This window comes from Heptranchias perlo, chromosome 12 (assembly GCF_035084215.1).
Source record: "Heptranchias perlo isolate sHepPer1 chromosome 12, sHepPer1.hap1, whole genome shotgun sequence".
Classification (NCBI taxonomy): Eukaryota; Metazoa; Chordata; class Chondrichthyes; order Hexanchiformes; family Hexanchidae; genus Heptranchias; species Heptranchias perlo.
In genome coordinates, this window is record NC_090336.1 from 31,527,214 (window position 1) to 31,545,379 (window position 18,166).

Consider the following 18,166-nt stretch of genomic DNA (forward strand, 5'->3'; position numbering starts at 1 on the left):
AGTTAACAACATTCCAACAATTATTTCAAATTGCCAATCACAAAGCTCTTGTTTGAAAACAACACAAAACTTGTCAACTGAAATATTTGCCTCAAATGTACAATATCAGTACATAAATGAGAAATGTGAATGAAACAATAATCTGTAGCATTAATGATTATCTTACTGATCCACTTCTAGTCATTTTCATTGTCTTGATTATGACTAACTATGCAAAGGAAATCTCACTGTCCAGTTATGAGGCCAGTAATGTTTGTTGCATTCCAACTGGTACATTAAAATTTTGGTAATTTTCATCTAGCACCTTTAACTGGTGCCTTGGTTCCAACTTGCTCCAGCTTTCCCATAGCAATGAATGAGAATTCAGCTGTTCTCAGGCATCAACAAGGAAGCTGCAAGGCCAGGATTTCATCCTTCTTCTTGAAGTACTGTTTGAAGCGTTCTCTGGCCAACCTGTTCATTACAAAATCGTACATCATTAACCAATAGTTTTCTTTCTCTTATGATCTATTTGTTCAGGGTATATAGGCAAAGATGTAAATAAGAAGTTGCATTGCTTACACTGAGATGTTGTATTTAAAGTATTGTAAAACCCTTTATGTCTTCTGTTGTTCCACATCAGTATTTAGCACCCTGCAACAGCATCCCCTCTCCCTTCTCCTTAGTCACAACCAAAAAGGCCTGAGAGTATTATTAAAAGCCCATTCCATAGCGTCAGTAACACATGGTGCGTTAGCTGCATCCAGTGTCCCATTTGGAAAGCTAATATTATGTTTTTGGGTCTTTTCCAATCTTCTCTGCCTAGACTATTTCTGTATCTTAGAGCACTTTCATAGACGAGTCCCAACTCCCTATACCTTGGACAGCCTCCATTCTTGCCTTAAGATCTGGGTAAACTATTGATAACAAGCCAGGAAATGAACAATAAATCCTGTCTGGTAATTACTTTTAGCTACTGGGCTTATCCTATGCCTCCAAGAGATCGCATCTCTTTCCGCAGTTTAAAACCGATCAGATCCCTCACTGATATTTTTAAATAGTCTCCCTCATTTGAACAGAACAGATATTTTTAAATCTCGGAGAAGAGTGACTAGATTTTGAATACCCCGCCACTTAAATTTCAAAATGAACTGTCAGTAACATACAAACAGAACAAATCATATACATTGTTTAAAGTTGAATTAATCCTCTCTCCAGTCTGTAATCCACAAAATTTACAACATCCTATCAAAGTAAGCCTTTTAAGCTGCTTATGAAGGGCTACTGAAACAAAACTAGAGAAAATATTTAATTTTATGTCACAATCACCAATCCATTGGGTCTGCCCCGAGCAAGCCTTTTCCCTAATGGCTCAATGGAGAAGTAGATGACCCAGTGTGCTGTTGAGTGACAGGGACCATGAAAGTCCCATGTTTGGTCTTTGGTGGGCCTGTCTCCAGCTGGCTGCTCTAGAGCATTGCAGAAATCTACATCGCTCTCAAGCATGGATGCTGATCATGGTAAGTAAATGTAATATTTCCAGCTCGTACTGAACACGAGGCTAATGGTGCGGAGCCTCACTGGGGGAAAGCACAGGTTGCATTTTGTGATGAAGAAAATTCCTCGCATTTTCAGCACTATACATCGTAATTTGAAGTTACTTTGTCCCTCGCTGGATCTTGTGACTTTCTTGCAAATTTCTCACCGGCCGCAATGCCCTTCCATTTGAAAACAGGCGCAGCTTGGAGTTTGGCCCCGTGCCTCCTCACAGGTAAGTTGCACTATTGTCCTCTAGGAAGGGTGAGGACACCGCAGTGTGTAGACAGCCTGGTCTGTAGGAGCGGGCTTCGTAAAGGTGAAGTACATTTTTACATTTTTGGTTGACAAGTTCGATTTTCTTTTTGTGATTATTATATTTCTTTATCTGCACTTTTAATGGCTCATTAAATTTTGTTGCTGTTTAGGCCTGATTTTTCCATTGTGTAACTTTTATTCCCAACTCTTTTGCTTACAATCGTCTTGCTTCCAGCTACAATTTCCCTTGCAGAAAAGTGGACAGGAAGTCAATTTCTTTGGAGGTTCCTTTGGAGGAAGACAAGCAGTACTTGAGGGAACAAGAAAGGCAGATGTGACTGTACCTCATAAATTTTGTATCTTATCCCAAGCCCTGCATTTATTAGCTCAGTCAGTTTGTTCTGCACGTCAGAGGACGAAAGGTCATCGGACTGAAACATTCGGCTCGATATTACCAGGGCGGCGGGTTCACGGCGGGGGGGGCGATTGGGCGCGTGGGTAACGCGCCCGGTGAAATCAGTCTGCTCCGCACGCAATCGCTGCTGAGCTGCACGGCGGGCGGACTGCGCATGCACAGTAAGGTCTGTCAGCTGGAGGAGCTCTATTTAAAGGGGCAGTCCTCCACTGACTGATGCTGCAAGAAATAGGAAAAATTACAGCATGGAGCAGCCCAGGGGGAAGGCTGCTCCCAGGTTTAATGATGCCTCACTCCAGGTATCATTAGATGGGGTGAGGAGGACAGGGAGGACAGAGACCATCCCCCGGCGGGCGGGAGGAAACGGCCTGCCTCTGCCACCAAGAAGGCCTGGCTCGAGGTGGCAGAGGAGGTCACCTGCACCACCAACATATCGCCCACCTGCATACAGTGCAGGAGGTGCTGCAATGACATAAGTAGGTCAGTCAAAGTGAGTACACTTACTCATTCCCCTACACTCCATCTGCCACATCACCGCCCCCACCCCACATCTCCTTCTGCACTGCCAACACTACTCTGTCACATCACCCCTCATACCCACTCAAACCTCATCCTCATCTGACCTGCACTTACTCACCTCGCCAGTACTCATCCCGCCACTACCACTCAACCCAATCCTCATACAATCTCATGGCTCTATCTCATACTCACCCTCTCATGCATCTCTTTCACAGTCAGCCTCACTCAACCTGCCACCACCTGTGCTGCAGCCACAGGGCATGCATCACATATGTGCAGTAGGAAGCGTAAGGCAAACGTGTCATGAGCATGAAGGGGATGCACAAGGGTGTTTGAGGGTTTGTCATGGTTTTTACTTATATTTAATTTCTGATCAACTCACATTACATATTATATGGGCACCACTACTGCCACGTCTTTGCGAATCTTGTCTGGTTTGTGCAATAATGCCCTTTCCTGAGGATCACAATGAAGACCCACAACTGATGACACCCATTGTGTCACTGCAGAGTGGGTGTAGGTGTATTTGCAGGGCTCTTTTGTGCAGATGACTGAATGAAGGAGGTTGCAGATGTCCACAACGACATGTCGAGTGACTCTGAGCCTCCGTGTGCACTGCTGCTCAGAGAGGTCCAGGAAGCTGAGCCTCGGTCTGTGGACCCTGTGGCGAGGGTAGTCCCCTCTGCGACGCATCTCTCTCTGTGGTTGCCCTCCCTCCTGCTATGCAGATGGATGTGTCACAGCACTGTGTTGTAGAGCTCCACGTGTCAGAGGTGGACAGCGTGGCCGGCGAGGCTGGTGATGCTGTTCGCCCTCCGAGGAGGTCATGACTGCAGCTACGGCGGCCCCCATCCGGAAGATGTACATCTGAGGGGGTCCGCAAGGTAGGTACATGTGTCTGGACACCGGGGTAAGTATGCAAGTTGGTGAATTTTATTGTTTGGAGGAGGGTGGTGGAGGCCGAACTCTGTCCAAAGTGACAGAGTGGCCTCCTGCAATGAGTGAGGGTCTCCCCCCGCCCCGGTCAAATGGACCTTTGCAGCTGCCACAGGCCGATGGCTGCAACATGTCCATTTGAACTGGGAGTGTTTCCCCCAGTACGGGAAACAGTCCCAGTTGTTTGTAAAATCCCAACCCTCCTAAAATATCTCATTAATCAGGTCTGTAAACGACCTGAAATACCAAAATAAATAGCTTAAGTGGCACCCCACCGGCTTTAATTGCTGGCGGGAGTCCCACATGCGGGGGCTGCATGCGCATGTCAGCACGTCTGTGGGAAACCCGGAAGTGGGCGGGTTGGAGCCGGGCTCCCCATCCGTCCCGGGAATCCCCGATTTTCGGAGCCCCCCCCCACCCCGCCAGGAACGCACCCGATCACGGGTGCTAAAATAGTGCCCATTAACTCTGTTTCTCTCTCCACAGATGCTGCCTGACCTGCTGAGTATTGCCAGCATTTTCTGTTTTTATTCCAGAGAAGATTATCTTCAGCACCTCCACTTCACGAAGGGAGCTGCCATATATCTATGCCATTTCCTGGAGGAAAATCTGTAGACAACTTGTGCCTCAGGATGGCTCATCCCATGGGTGTTACAGTCACTATTGCGTTTGGCTTTTTTCCAAGCCACCACTATTGATGTATGTTAATCAGTTGGCTGTCCACAGATGCATCAAGAATGTGACAGAAGCCCTATTCGTGAGTGGTGGCACGTTCATTACTTCTCATGTGGAAAGGAGAGATCAGCTCTACAGAGCAAGGAGCTTCGCTTGGATGGCAAGGTTCCCAAGAATGGAGAGCATCATAGATGGCATCCATTTACTGATGGACTATGGAGCGAGACCTGCGCCTCCTCACAGGTAAGTTGCACTGTTGTTCTCTGGGAAGGGCTGAAGCACCAAATAGAGCAATGCTCCTTGCGCTCAGCTCATGCAGCAGTGTGTCCACTTTGCCAGCTATCAAAGAGGGCAATGGGTACTGTGCTGCTCCTTCACTTGTACATTGACTCTTTATTTGTGCCTCCACATTGGATTTCCTTTCATTTTATTTTCCAGAGTTTTGGCAAAGGCTGACAAATATTTTGAATTCTTTTGCATCTTAATAATGACTTGAAACCACATTCGTCCCCATGTGCATCTTTAAGTGGCCACATCCCTTTAATTTTGAGCTGCCAGCCATACTTTCCACCTGCCCTATTAGGCCAACTACTGGCACAAGGACAAAGCTTAGTTTAATTATTGAAATGACCTGACCTTTGCAAGATTGTGCATAGTCAGCATAGCAAGTTGCGGATTAGCTTGGCCTTTGCAGCCAGCCATGCCTAGCACATGTTTTGCAGGGCCCGCTAAATCTGGACTGATGTGACCATAGGGGTCTCCTTGTCCTTATTTTAACAACAGCTAAAATATTTGCTTTTAAGGAGGATGCATTCTCGAAATCATCTCCTCTGCATTGCTTCCAGTGCTTGAATGTCTCTCTTATTTCTTGGTGATCAGGACTGGACACAGGTGCGATCTAACCAGAGCACTATAAAGTTTGGTCATTACTTCTCTGACTATATTGTACTGTTTCGACTACTAAATTCAAAATGTTTGTTGATTGCTGCTCTGCATTGGTTGGACATGTGAATCTAGAGTCTACTAGATCGCTTTCAACTTCATCCTCAGCTACTTTAACACCATTCATGAAGTATGTATGTCATTTACTTTTTCTATGTTCAGCATGTGCATACTTTACACTTTGCATTAAATTTAATCGATGTCATGAGATTTATGTGTTTTGAGCCCATTTCTAGGACTTTTATCTTATTTGTTACAAAATGATTGATTTCATTTGAGTTATCTTTATTTGGAGAGCAGTACTAGGTTCCAACAAAATGCAACATATTGAATGTTCAGACAGTGCACTGTATCTTAATATGTACAAATGTCACAGTGCTGAAGAATAACACTCAATGAAGACTTCATAATGTGGGCCTCCTGAACAAAATGGAAGATGTTTTAATTTTTATAGCTTTATTTTCTTAGTTATGAAGACAAGATAAATGGAAAGTTGAATTTTTAAAGAGAAGAATCTAAGAGCTTGAAATTTTGGAGCAGTTTATTCTACTTCCTGAAAAGGAAATTTTAACTGAAGCTAGCTAGTTGCTTCTTGGCCCCACCCAAGTATTGGCAACAGCTCGAGACTAGCTCCAGGTTTAATTTACTCTGGTAGCACAATGGCTAATGTATTTGCATAAAATATCTTTGCTTTTTAATACACTTGTTAACCCGATTACATTTAACATGTTAATAACTGTGTTAAAGTAACAGACAATAGGATTATAGGCATTATGCATTAACTGGAGTGCTACCACAGGAAATTAAACCCTTTGGAGTCAAATTATAAGAGGTGGAGTCACTGCTCAATCAGCCTTGATCAAGGCATTTGAGACTATCTCAATAATTCGTAAAGTTTTTTTGGCTAACATTTCAGAGAAGGCCTAACAGGAAAATCCCACAGGAATATGGAATTGATGTTTCACCAGTGAGCCAAACTGCTTAGTCAAATGGTCCCGGTTAACTTGTGTACTTATATGAACATAGATTGTAGAGCTGCCCAGTTGCTCATACAATTTTTCCACACACTTCAGTGATGCTGCCTGCCAGGCTTCATGAAATAGTTAGATAAACATTAGAGAGAAAAGTTAGAGATTTCTCCATTTTATTTAGTCAAAAATGTACATTATTATAGGTTCAAATGTATTTTCGATTAATTTTTGTGCTCGTTAAAGGTGAAGATGTCAGTGCTGGGGAATGGAATATCTGAACCCAGTGCCAGCATCAAGCCTTCTCAGATCATGAATATCATGGCCAGATGACAAGTACTGCACCCTCTATTATACCCTAACAAATTTTTTATTTCCAACTCCACAGAAGACATATTGATTGCAGCATTAGAGGGACCTGGTTAAACTTTGACATCTTTCTCAACATGTCCTTCACAAGCACAAAATGTTCAAGGAGATAACTCGTCAGTGTTCTGGTAGCGGGTGGACCAAATTGAGTTATCTCAATGGTGATAATCTACACTTGAAGTTTTTTAGTTTAGACAGAAAAGCTGCATCCGTATTAGTTACTGCATGGTGAGTACCATGTATAAGTTTATTTGTTGAGTATGAACCATCCCTACATACTGAGTGTGTAACAAACATACATAATCTGGACATGCAGAAAACATATGAACTCATCTCATCACCACTTCAGATTATTAGTATTGGAATTTTGAATGCACTGGTCCACCTCTCAATTATTGCATTGCAGTCTCAAAGGTTTAGCGTGGGTAACAATACTTAAAAGGCACAGTGACTTTGATACAAGTGAACTAAAGACTAACTCAGAAAAGCTCTTAAGTTTTGAGCTTCAGGTTATCTGGTGGCTCAGTTAATAAGTACACTGTTCAGTGTGGAACTGAGCTATACAGACTAGGAAGGCTGCAGGTCTGATCCGTGATTTGTGCTGAATTGCCTGATCTGCGTCAGGATGATGGTAGGGGTACTGCAACTGACATCAGCGGAAGGGAAAAATCAGCCAGAACTTCTGCTGATTGTTACTTAGTGCTGATTTGTCCTGTGTGGAAGTTGGGTGAGAACAGCATTGGGATCAGCTGTGATCAAATAGACAGCTGACACTTGGGAGGTAAATTTTAACCCCCAAGAACGGGTGGGTTAGGGGCGGGTGAGCAGTGAAAATAATAAATTTTCGGAGCGGGACCGCATCCCAGCTCAAACGCACCCACTTCCACAACCAGAAGTCCGTCCAGCACGTAAAGCCGGCAGGCCTATATTTAAAGGGCCAATTTAGGCATTTAAACCACTTAAGGGGATTAACGTTTTGTGTATTGAGTTACACAAACCATTTTAACTTTACCTGAACGTGTCTCCCGTAGCCTCTAAAACACACCTTTAAACCAGTGATTGGTAACATGTGAATAAAAGGTGAGTTATTGCAGCAGGGCACTCAATTCTCTCAGACAAACCTTTGGCTGGGAGTTCTTTGTGTTTAGATTGAGATTTCTTTGTTCACACTGAGAATTCTTGTGTTCAGACAAATTTACCAACATTTTGGATCCCCTCAAACTGACAACATCAGGATGGGGGGGGGAGGGTGTAATGGATTTATTCAGCACTACATCTGAGGAGGAGGCACATCACCATCCATGGCAGGCACGGTGTGCAGTTCTGGGAGTTGCAGGTGCACAAGACAGAGGTGAGCCACAAGGACCTGGAGAAGAGCAGAGTGGGGACCAATGGAGGGGCTGTGGTCGCAGGCGGCACTACCCACGTGAGAGGGTCTATGGGCAGAGGCTGAGCTTCCTGGAACCCTCTGAGCAGCAGTGTCAACGCAGGCTCAGATTGAGTCGCCAGGTGGTCGCAGACGTCTGCACGCTCCTTCATGCAGAGCTGCTCCCGGCTGGACCTGGAGGCCATGCATTGCCCATCGCAGTTAAATTCACCACGACCCACAATTTCTTCAACTCCAGATCCTTCCAGGGCGCCACTGGTGACATCTCCAGGGTCTCTCAGTTGTCTGCACATAAGTGCATATGACAGATCACGGATGGCTTGTTTGCCAGGCCATCCAACTACGTCAACTTCCCCTGTGAGGGCATCAGCCAGGCTGAGAGGGCAGTGGGTTTCAACTCTCTGGCTGGCTTCCCACGGGTGCAGGGTGCAATTGCGCACATGTAGCCGTCCGAGGACCTCCACACGAGCCAGGACTGTTCACCAACCGAAAAGGATATCACTCCGTCAATGCGCAGCTGGTTTGCGACCAACGGAGGAGGTTTCTGCAGGTGTGTGTCAAATCCCCTGCCAGCTGCCATGATTCCTTCATTTTGCACGAGTCCAACATCCCAGCCCTCTTCCATGCACAAGACAGACTTAAGGGCTGGCTCCTTGGAGATAAGGGATACCCCCTGCAGATGTGGCTCATGACACCTGTGAGAAACCCCACCAACGAGGCACAGCAGCACTACAACGACAGTCACATCACCACCAGGTCTGCCACTGAACAAGCCATAGGATTGCTGAAGATGCACTTCAGGTACCTGGATCGATCTGGGGGATCCCTTCAGTACTCACCAGTGAGGGTGTGTAGAATAATAGTCGTGTGCTGTGTCTTGTACAACATCGCTCAACAGAGAGGGTTACAGGTGGAGCTCCAATGCGCTCATGAAGCATCTTCATGTGCTGGCAACATTGAAGAAGAGGATGAGGAGGAGGAGCTGGATGAGGGTGAGGAGGAGGATGAGGGTGAGGAGGAGGATGAGGATGAGGAGGGGGAGGAGGATAAGGACGACGGCGACGAAGGTGGGCAACCCATCACCAGAGTAACGGCGCACACGGCTGCTTGCGATGCCAGAGATTCACTTGTACCTAACAGGTTCTCATAATGAGAACTGCAAAGTGAAGATAGCGAACTACTCAGACCACCTGGAAGAAACACCACCACCAACCCATTCCGTTTGCACATAACAGTCCTTCAACCACTCATACATCCATTGTACATGTGCACAATGGGTGGCATCAAGTTTTGGCATTCATGATGAAGCACATGAAAGGGCGCTTTCACAAAAGGGATTCAAGAATGGGCAAGACGTGACAGTGGTGGTGAGAATTACAACATTTAACGTGCATTTAACAAAAAACAAGTATAAATGAAAAATATGACATTCTGCCAGACACCCTTGTGCATACCCTTGGTGATTACAAAACCTTAGCCTTCCACTTCCTAGTGCTTCTAAGTGGTGCATTCCCTGTGGCTTCAGCAGAGGTATTGGTAGGTTGCTCAGATTCATACCCTGACTGCTTAGATGCTTCCGCCCTACGACCTCTGGGTTTTGAAGCCCATGAGGGCTACCTGCACTTGTGCAGGGGCAGACTTGGCCGTTGGGAGAGGAGGCAACATTGCGGGTACAGGTTGAGGGGGGGCAATGGGTGAGACGTGGGAGCGCTTTGATTGGAGTCCCCACTTCCATGTCCACGTTTGCCTTTATACCTCTCCAGAGCCATGGCCACATCACTCCTACCACTCTGCTGGACAACAGCTTGGAGGACATCTGTGATGCCTTGTAAGGCTACTGCTAAAGCATCTGTCTGCCTGCTTAAGGCGGCAGAATATTGGTCACCCTGAGTGCGCACGGCCATTATCATGGTCTGCATGGACTCATTTGAGAGTCGTGCTTGAAGCTCAATGGAGGCGGCCATTCTCTCCATTGCATACATTCCCACACTAACCTGCGCCACCAATCCACTAGCGATGGAATTGGACTCCTTCATCCTCTGCGCTATTGTGGAGAGTGTGCATGACACCTTTTCCATTCCCTCACAAAGGTGGAGCAGTACCTCAATCATTCTCACTCTCAATGACGTCCCCCAGGGTTCAGCATCTGTGTTCAGCTGAGCAGAGCTTGGAGAGCAATGTGCCCCCCAGCACAGACTCTCCAGTGTCTGCTTGTGCATACTTGTGAGTAGTGAATCAAAAGGTGACAACCCAACTATCTGGCTAACAGGTCCCACCGAAGTGCGAGTATCTGCGTTGGTACATGGCTGGATGTCATGTGACGGTGCGCCCTCAGTGGAATTGAGTCCTCTGAGGAATCGCCTTCTTCCATGGTGCCTGCCTCCTCATCAATCTGTGAAGGCCCTGGAAGAGAACATAAAGCAATATTAAGAATCATCATAGACATTAGTTTGCAATGAGCAAACTGAGGTGCACAACAGGTCAATCACTGATAACATCAATTCACGATGTGTGTAAAGGATGTTAAAGTTCTGTCACCAGCCGTTTGCAGGTTGTTAGTCTCGCCATCTCCAGGCATACAACCGTGCGACTGATGTCCATTGCTTCCTCCTCCACATCTGTCAGGGGCACTATTTGTGGTGGGCCCCCTCCAGTCCTACTCTTCTCCCGTGCATTTTGGGCTCTCTTCTCCTACAAGGGGAGAAAGAACAGACGTGCAAGTGAGTGAAGGTGAAGCGGTCACCTGATGGATGCATTGCTTTGGGTGAGGCTGCCAATGAAACAGATGCATCAGAAGGTGACTGTCAGACAGATTCATCACTTTGCATCAGGATGAGTGGGAGTGATGGGTTCACAAATGGGGAGGTGAGGAAGTGCACAGAAAGTGAAGTTAAATTGATAATGAGACAAGTGGGTGTGAGGAGTGACATGATGGAGTACACTTGGTAAGACAGAGTGAAAGAGGGGCTAATGTACATCACAGGATGTAGCTGAATCAGTAACTGCACTCATTTTTCTCGACCTGGTTAGGTCATTAAAGCGCTTCCTGCATTGTATCTGCGACCTTGCCACTGTGCTCCTGCTTCTCAGCTCCTCCGCCACCTCCAGCCAGGCCTTCTTGGTGACAGAGGCAGGGCTCTTCCTCCAATCAGCTGGGTATAGTATCTCCCTCCTGCTCCTCACACCAGCCAGTAGAAACTCAAGAGAGGAGTCGCTAAACCGGAGTGCTGCCTTACTCCTGTGAATTGTAAACAATTTTACAACACCAAGTTATAGTCCAGCAATTTTATTTTAAATTCACAAGCTTTCGGAGGCTTCCTCCTTCGTCAGGTGAACGATGTGAAAGAGGAAGGAGGAAGCCTCCGAAAGCTTGTGAATTTAAAATAAAATTGCTGGACTATAACTTGGTGTTGTAAAATTGTTTACAATTGTCAACCCCAGTCCATCACCGGCATCTCCACATCATTACTCCTGTGATGCTGCATCTCTGAACATTCCTCCTTTCTCCCTCAAAATCCATGCTTGAAATGGCCCTTTAAATACTCCAGTGCACAGCACGTCATTCGGGTGCGCAGTACAGAGACGCGAAACCCGGAAGTAACATTATGGGCGTTCAATTTAGTTGCGATCACTCGAGCCGACCCACAGAAAATATTTCTGGGTTTCTCACACAACTATTCGCGCTTCTGCTGAGATCCCACTGCCATGTTAAAATTATGCCCTCTCTCTCCAGAGTCCCAATGAACACTTGGGTAAAATACTAGAGCAGGGACAGCACCTGTGCAATCACATCCCAGCATTAGTCCTTCAAGAAAAAAGGAAATTGGAGTGGAAAAAAAGAAACTAAAATGTTAAATGTTTGCATGAAAGATGTGTAATCTCCCATCTGCATTCTATTTCAAACAAAATTCTATGTGACATAGATCAGCATTGTAGTTTTGCAATTGTGCGTTTTTGTTACTGAAGACTTTATGCCTTGACATTTAAACATTTGCTTTTCAGTGTCAGACTCCAGCACTGTGATAAGCAGTGCCAATCTCAGTTCAGTTTCCTAGAACAATACGTCATAGAAGCAACCAGGGAAAGGCTATTTTGGATCATGCCTTGTATAATGAGACAGAATTAATTAGTGATCTCATAGCAAGGGATCCTCTGGGGAAGAGCGATTATAATATAATAGAATTTAATATTGAGTTCGAGAGTGACGTACTTAAGTCCGAAACTAGAGTCTTAAACTTAAACAAAGCCAATTACATAGGTATGAGGGGCCAGTTGGCTAAGGTTGATTGGGAAATTAGATTAAAAGACATGGGGCTCGATTTTACCGTCGGGTTTCCTGTGGGTTTCCAGCGGGGGGGCCCCGAAAATCCCGATATCCAGTCACGTGACCGGATCGCGCCACGATCCCGACCACTTCCGGCTACCACGATGACGTGCGGGGCTGCATGCGCGGCCCCCGCTGGTGGGAATCCCGCAGGCAATTAAAGCCAGCGGGGTTCCACTTGAGTGTACTTACCTTGCTTGTTGAGGTCATTAAATGAGCTGAATCAGCTGTCAAAACAGCAAGTGTGGGATTTTACCTTCAACGCAGAGTGTTTCACACACTGGGGGAAACAGTCTCCCTCCAACCAGGCGTGTTGCAGCCAGCAGCCTGTGGCAGCTGCCAAGGTGCACTCCACGGGGGTGGGGGGAGAGCCCTCACCCACGCAGGAGGCCACCGCGTCACATAGGGCAACCCCTGCCCCCCACCACCCCCCGCCAAGCCAGAGGACAGACCGACGCGAAACCGCAGCCCCAGTCCGAGGACGCACCCACCTACCCTGCACAACCCCTCAGACCAACACCTGCCAGATGGGTGGTGCGTGGACACCCTCGGAGGATGAACAGCATGACCAGCCCCAGCAGCCTCGCAGTCCACGCCGTCCGCAGCAGAGACGTGGAGCCCCCCAACACGGTGCTGTTGCACGCCCACCTGCACAGCAGGAGGGAGGGCAACCGCAGAGAGAGATGCGTCGCAGAGGGCACTACCCTCGCCACAGGGTCCACAGACCGAGGCGCAGCTCCCCGGACCTCTCCGAGCAGCAGTGCACACGGAGGTGCAGATTCACTTGACATGTAGTCGTGGAGATCTGCAGGCTCTTTCATGCCGAGCTGCTCCTGGCTGGCCCCAGCACCATCTGCTTACCTGTCACTGCCCTCCACAACTTCTCCTCCGCATCCTTCCAGGGTGCAGCCGGGTACACCGCCGATGTCTCTCAGTCGTCTGCGCGGAAGAGCCCTGCAAATACACCTGCACCTACTCTGCAGTGACACACTGGGTGGCATCAGTGGTGGGTCCTCATAGTGATACCCAGGAGCGGGCATTATTGCACACAACAGACAGGATTCGCGGAGACATGGCAGTGGTGGTGCCAATATAATGTGTGATGTTTGTTGCTCTGAAATTCAATATAGGTAACACCCATGACAAACCCTCAGACACCCTTGTGCATCCCCTTCATGCTCACGACACGTTTGCCTTACGCTGCCTACTGCACATATGTGATGCATGCCCTGTGGCTGCAGCACAGGTGGTGGCAGGTTGAGTGAGGCTGGCCATGAGGGAGATGCACGAGAGGGTGCGTATGGGATAGAGCCATGAGATTGTATGAGGATTGGGTTGCGTGTTAGTGGCGGGGTGAGTACTGGCGAGGTGAGTAGGTGCAGGTAAGATGAGGATGGGGTTTGAGTGGGTATGAGGGGTGATGTGACAGAGTAGTGTTGGCGGTGCCGAAGGAGATGTGGGGTGGGGGCAGTGTTGTGGCAGACGGAGTGTAGGGGAAAGACTACGTGTTCTCACTGTGGCTGACCTACTGCGGTCATTGGAACGCCTCCTGAACTGTATGCAGGTGGGCGATATGTTGGTGGTGCAGGTGACCCCCTCTGCCACCTCGAGCCAGGCCTTCTTGGTGGCAGAGGCAGGCCGCTTCCTCCCGCCCGCCGGGTGGAAGATCTCTGTCCTCCCCCTCCTCCTCACCCCATCTGATGATACCTGGGGTGAGGCATCATTAAACTGGGAGCAGCCTTCCCCCTGGGCTGCTCCATGCTGTAATTTGTTCCATTGGTTGCAGCATCTGTCAGTGGAGGACTGCCCCTTTAACTAGAGAGCCTCCAGCTGACAGATCGTACTGCGCATGCGCAGCCCGCCCGACACGCAGACCTGCAGCGCGGAACCTGGAGGAGCAGGTAATTGGATCCCATTAGTGGTTTGCCTGCTACGATCGCGCGGGCAACCCACTAATTTCACCGGGCGCGGAGGCCACGCACCCGAAACCCAACCCGCCGGAAACCTGCAGGCCTGCTAAAATCAGGCCCATGATGGTAGATAAGCAATGGCGAACATTTAAAGAAATATTTCATCATTCTCAACAAATGTACATTCATTGAGAATTAAAAACTCCACAGGAAAAGTGGTCCATCCGTAGCTAACTAAAGAAATTAAGGATAGTATTAGATTAAAAGAAAAGGCTTATAATGTTGCGAAAAAGAGTAGTAAGCCTGAGGATTGGGAGAGTTTTACAAACCAGCAAAGGATGACCAAAAAATTGATAGAGGGAGAAAATAGAATATGGGAGTAAACTAGCAAGAAATATAAAAACAGATTTTAAGAGCTTCTACAATTGTGTAAAAAGGAAGAGAGTAGCGAAAGTAAACGTGGGTCCCTTAGAGGCTGAGACAGGAGAAATTATAATGGGGAATAAGGAAATGGCAGAGACGTTAAACAAGTATTTTGTATTTGTCTTCACAGTAGAAGACACAATAAACATACTAGAAATAGTGGGGAACCAAGGGTCTAAAGAGAGTGAGGAACTTAAAGTAATTAATATTATTAAAGAAAAAGTACTGGAGAAATTAATGGGTCTAAAAGCCGACAAATCTCTTGGAACTGAAGGCCTACATCCTAGGGTTCTAAAAGAGGTGGCTGCAGAGACAGTTGGTTGTGATCTTCCAAAATTCCCTAGATTCTAGATTGGGTCCCAGTGGATTGGAAGGTAGCAAAAGTAACCCCACTATTCAAGAAAGGAGGGAGAGAGAAACTCGGGAATTATATGTCAGTTAGCCTGACATCAGTCGTCAGGAAAATGCTGGAATCCATTATTAAGGAAGTGGTAACAGAGCACATAGAAAATCATAATATGATTAGGCAGAGTCAACATGGTTTTATGAAAGGGAAATTGTGTTTGACAAATCTATTCGAGTTTTTTGAGGATGTAACTAATGGGGTAGGTAAAGGGGAAGCAGTGGATGTTGTATATTTGAATTTTCAAAAAGCATTTGATAAGGTGCCACACGAAAGATTGTTACACATGATAAGGGATCATGCAGTTGGGGGTAATACATTAGCATGGATAGAGGATTGGTTAATGGACAGAAAACAGAGAGTAGGGATAAACGGGTCATTTTTACGTTGGCAGGCTGTTACTAGTGGGGTGCTGCAAGGATCGGTGCTTGGGCCTCAGCTATTTACAATCTATATTAATGACTTAGGTAAAGGGACCAAGTGTAATGTATCCAAGTTTGCTGACGATACAAAGCTAGGTGAGAAAGTAAGCTGTGAGGAGGAAGCAAAGAGCCTGCAAAAGGATATTTACAGGCTAAATGAGTGTGCAAGAAGATGGCAGATGGAGTATAATTGTGGGGAAATGTGAGGTTATAGAGTTTTGTAGGAAGAATAGAAAAACAGAATATTTTTTAAATGGTGGAAACTATTAAATGTTGGAGTTCAGAGAGATTTGTACACCAAACACAGAAAGTTAACATGCAGGTACAGCAAGCAATTAGGTAGGCAAATGGTATGTTGGCTGTTTTTGCAAGGGGGTTGGAGTACAAGAGTAAGGAAGTTTTGCTGCAATTGTACAGAGCTTTGGTGAGACCACACTGGAGTACTGTGTACAGTTTTGGTCTCCTTATCTAAGGAAAGATATACTTGCCATAGAGGCGGTGCAACAAAAGTTCACTAGATTGATTCCTGAGATGAGAGGGTTGTCCTATGAGGAGAGGTTGAGTAGAATGGGCCTATACTCTCTGGAGTTTAGAAGGATGAGAGGTGATCTCATTGAAACATATAAGATTCTGAGAGGGCTTGACAGGGTAGATGCCGAAGGGCTGTTTCCCCTGGCTGGAGAGTCTAGAACTAGGGGGCATAGGCTCAGGATAAGGGGTCGGCGATTTAGGATTGAGATAAGGAGAAATTTCTTCACTCAGGGTTGTGAATCTTTGGAATTCTCTACCCCAGAGGGCTGAGGATGCTCAGTCGTTGAGTATATTCAAGGCTGAGATTGATAGATTTTTTGACTCTAGGGGAATCACTGGATATGGGGATCAGGCGGGGAAGTGGAGTGGAGGTCGAAGATCAGCCATGATCTAATTGAATGGCGGAGCAGGCTCGAGGGGCCATATGGCCTACTCTTGCTCCTATTTCTTATGTTCTTATGTTAACCTGAAGTGATGAGACTGTGCTCGTCAGTCGAGCAAGGTGGTTATGTGATTGAGAGCTAGCAAAGAAGAAACCTGTTACAATTTTATTGAGGCGGAAACGATATCTGGTCTATTCAAAATTGGTTTCAACACAAATTTGAAGATTAAGGTGGGATTAAGTGAAACCCTAGTGATGAAAGAACAGCTAAATCTAAGCAAAGCTAAGGCAACAATGAAAGTACTTCAAGGAAACAGAAGGGCACACCCAAAATGCTGTTTGAATTTTCGTCTTACTACAGTGATTACCATTAAAAATAATCTGGAATAGGATACTTCTTAATAAAGATAGTAATTAGCATAAAACAACTCTGTTGCTCGGTTTGCCATATAGGCCAGCTTTAGTCCCAGGTCTGTGCTGAATTAGCTGTTCTCAGCTGGGATATCTGTAGAAGTGCTACAACTGGCCTTCGTGCCTCTGGGCTTGGGAGAGGAAAAATTAGCCAAGTTTTTCACTCCTGATTTCTATTGTGGATGTTGGGCGAGGGCAGGTTCAGGCTCTGATCATTTGTGATATGTCTCAATGTTCAATAACCTGCTGAAACGCATTGTCAAGACTCACATATAAAATTGTTACTGGAGCAAGTACTGAAGGACTCTGACACTTGTGGAGCCTGAGTCAGTGCCTTCAGGAAAGGAGATGAGAAAATTGGAGGTGGAAGGGAAAATAGAGCTTGCAGAAATATTTTGAGGGGTTCTTTGTTTTTTTCCTCCCGGGCTTTTATCTCCCAATCCGTTTACCTGCCATGGGCAGAGAAATGGCTGCTCCCACACCTCCACCATTGCTGCTCTGACCCCGTTGCTAGGACACACATCACGGCACACTGAGGCATTTCCAAATCAAGAACTGGGGGAGTGGAGGCCAGAGACTTCCCCATGATAAGAGAGGGAAAGGAAAACCAGAAGAGTTATGACTGACCTACTCTTGTACACGTGCTAATGGCTAGTTCATATCGGCATTGATGGAGGTCTGGAATAGGTTGTCCGGGTGACTGTTTGATTGCAGTTCATGAACACCCCCCTTCCCCTCCTTCAAGAGTACTAAGGAATGGCAAGAACATACTTGAGCAATAATTTTAAGAAATCTGCAGTGTGAAAATCATAAAGCAATGACAGCATCAGCATTGAGACCTGCAGCTCACAAGAAACCAAAACTTCCACATCAGGATCTCAAAGAGAGCTACAAACTGCTTGAACTTTGCTCTCCAGAGTCAGTTGCTACCTGACCCACTCGATTAGATCACTGGCTTTTGTTATATGGAGTACAGTGTACCCTTGCATAATTCACCAATCAAGGTAACCCAGTGATGCCCTAGGGCAGACATCAAAGCAAAGTTAGAAATGCTGGTGCTAAAAAATGACTTCAAACAAAAAAACAAATTTGCGAAACTTTCTCTATTTATTACATATCAAAACTGTTGTGTGGGTCACAACATTCCATTTCAAAATACTTTGAAAAGTTCTGTGTCTGTCTCAATCGGAAAAAAGACACTGTCCCAGATTTTGCTGTAGCAGGGCATTAAAGGTGTCTGCCGTTAGTTAGACTTGTTCGTGCACGGTTAGGCTTTAAAGTTTTTTGCGTCGTAAATTGCTGGAAGTGTGAGCTGATAATGTCACAGCAAGGGAAACAGGGCAAGCAACTGTTTATCTCCTCAACCAATCAGATTG

General features: G+C 46.3%; 1 protein-coding gene across 1 annotated transcript in view; it reads right to left on the reverse strand.

Annotated features, from left to right (window-relative positions):
- Positions 1–265: 265 nt before the first annotated feature.
- Positions 266–18,166, reverse strand: part of LOC137327705 (ethanolamine kinase 1-like) — a 363,642-nt gene continuing 345,741 nt past the window's right edge. Inside the window, exon 8 of the mRNA XM_067993503.1 lies at positions 266–453. Coding sequence (XP_067849604.1) covers positions 381–453 — 73 coding nt within the window. The 3' untranslated portion in view covers positions 266–380. The remainder of the gene's footprint in view (positions 454–18,166) is intronic.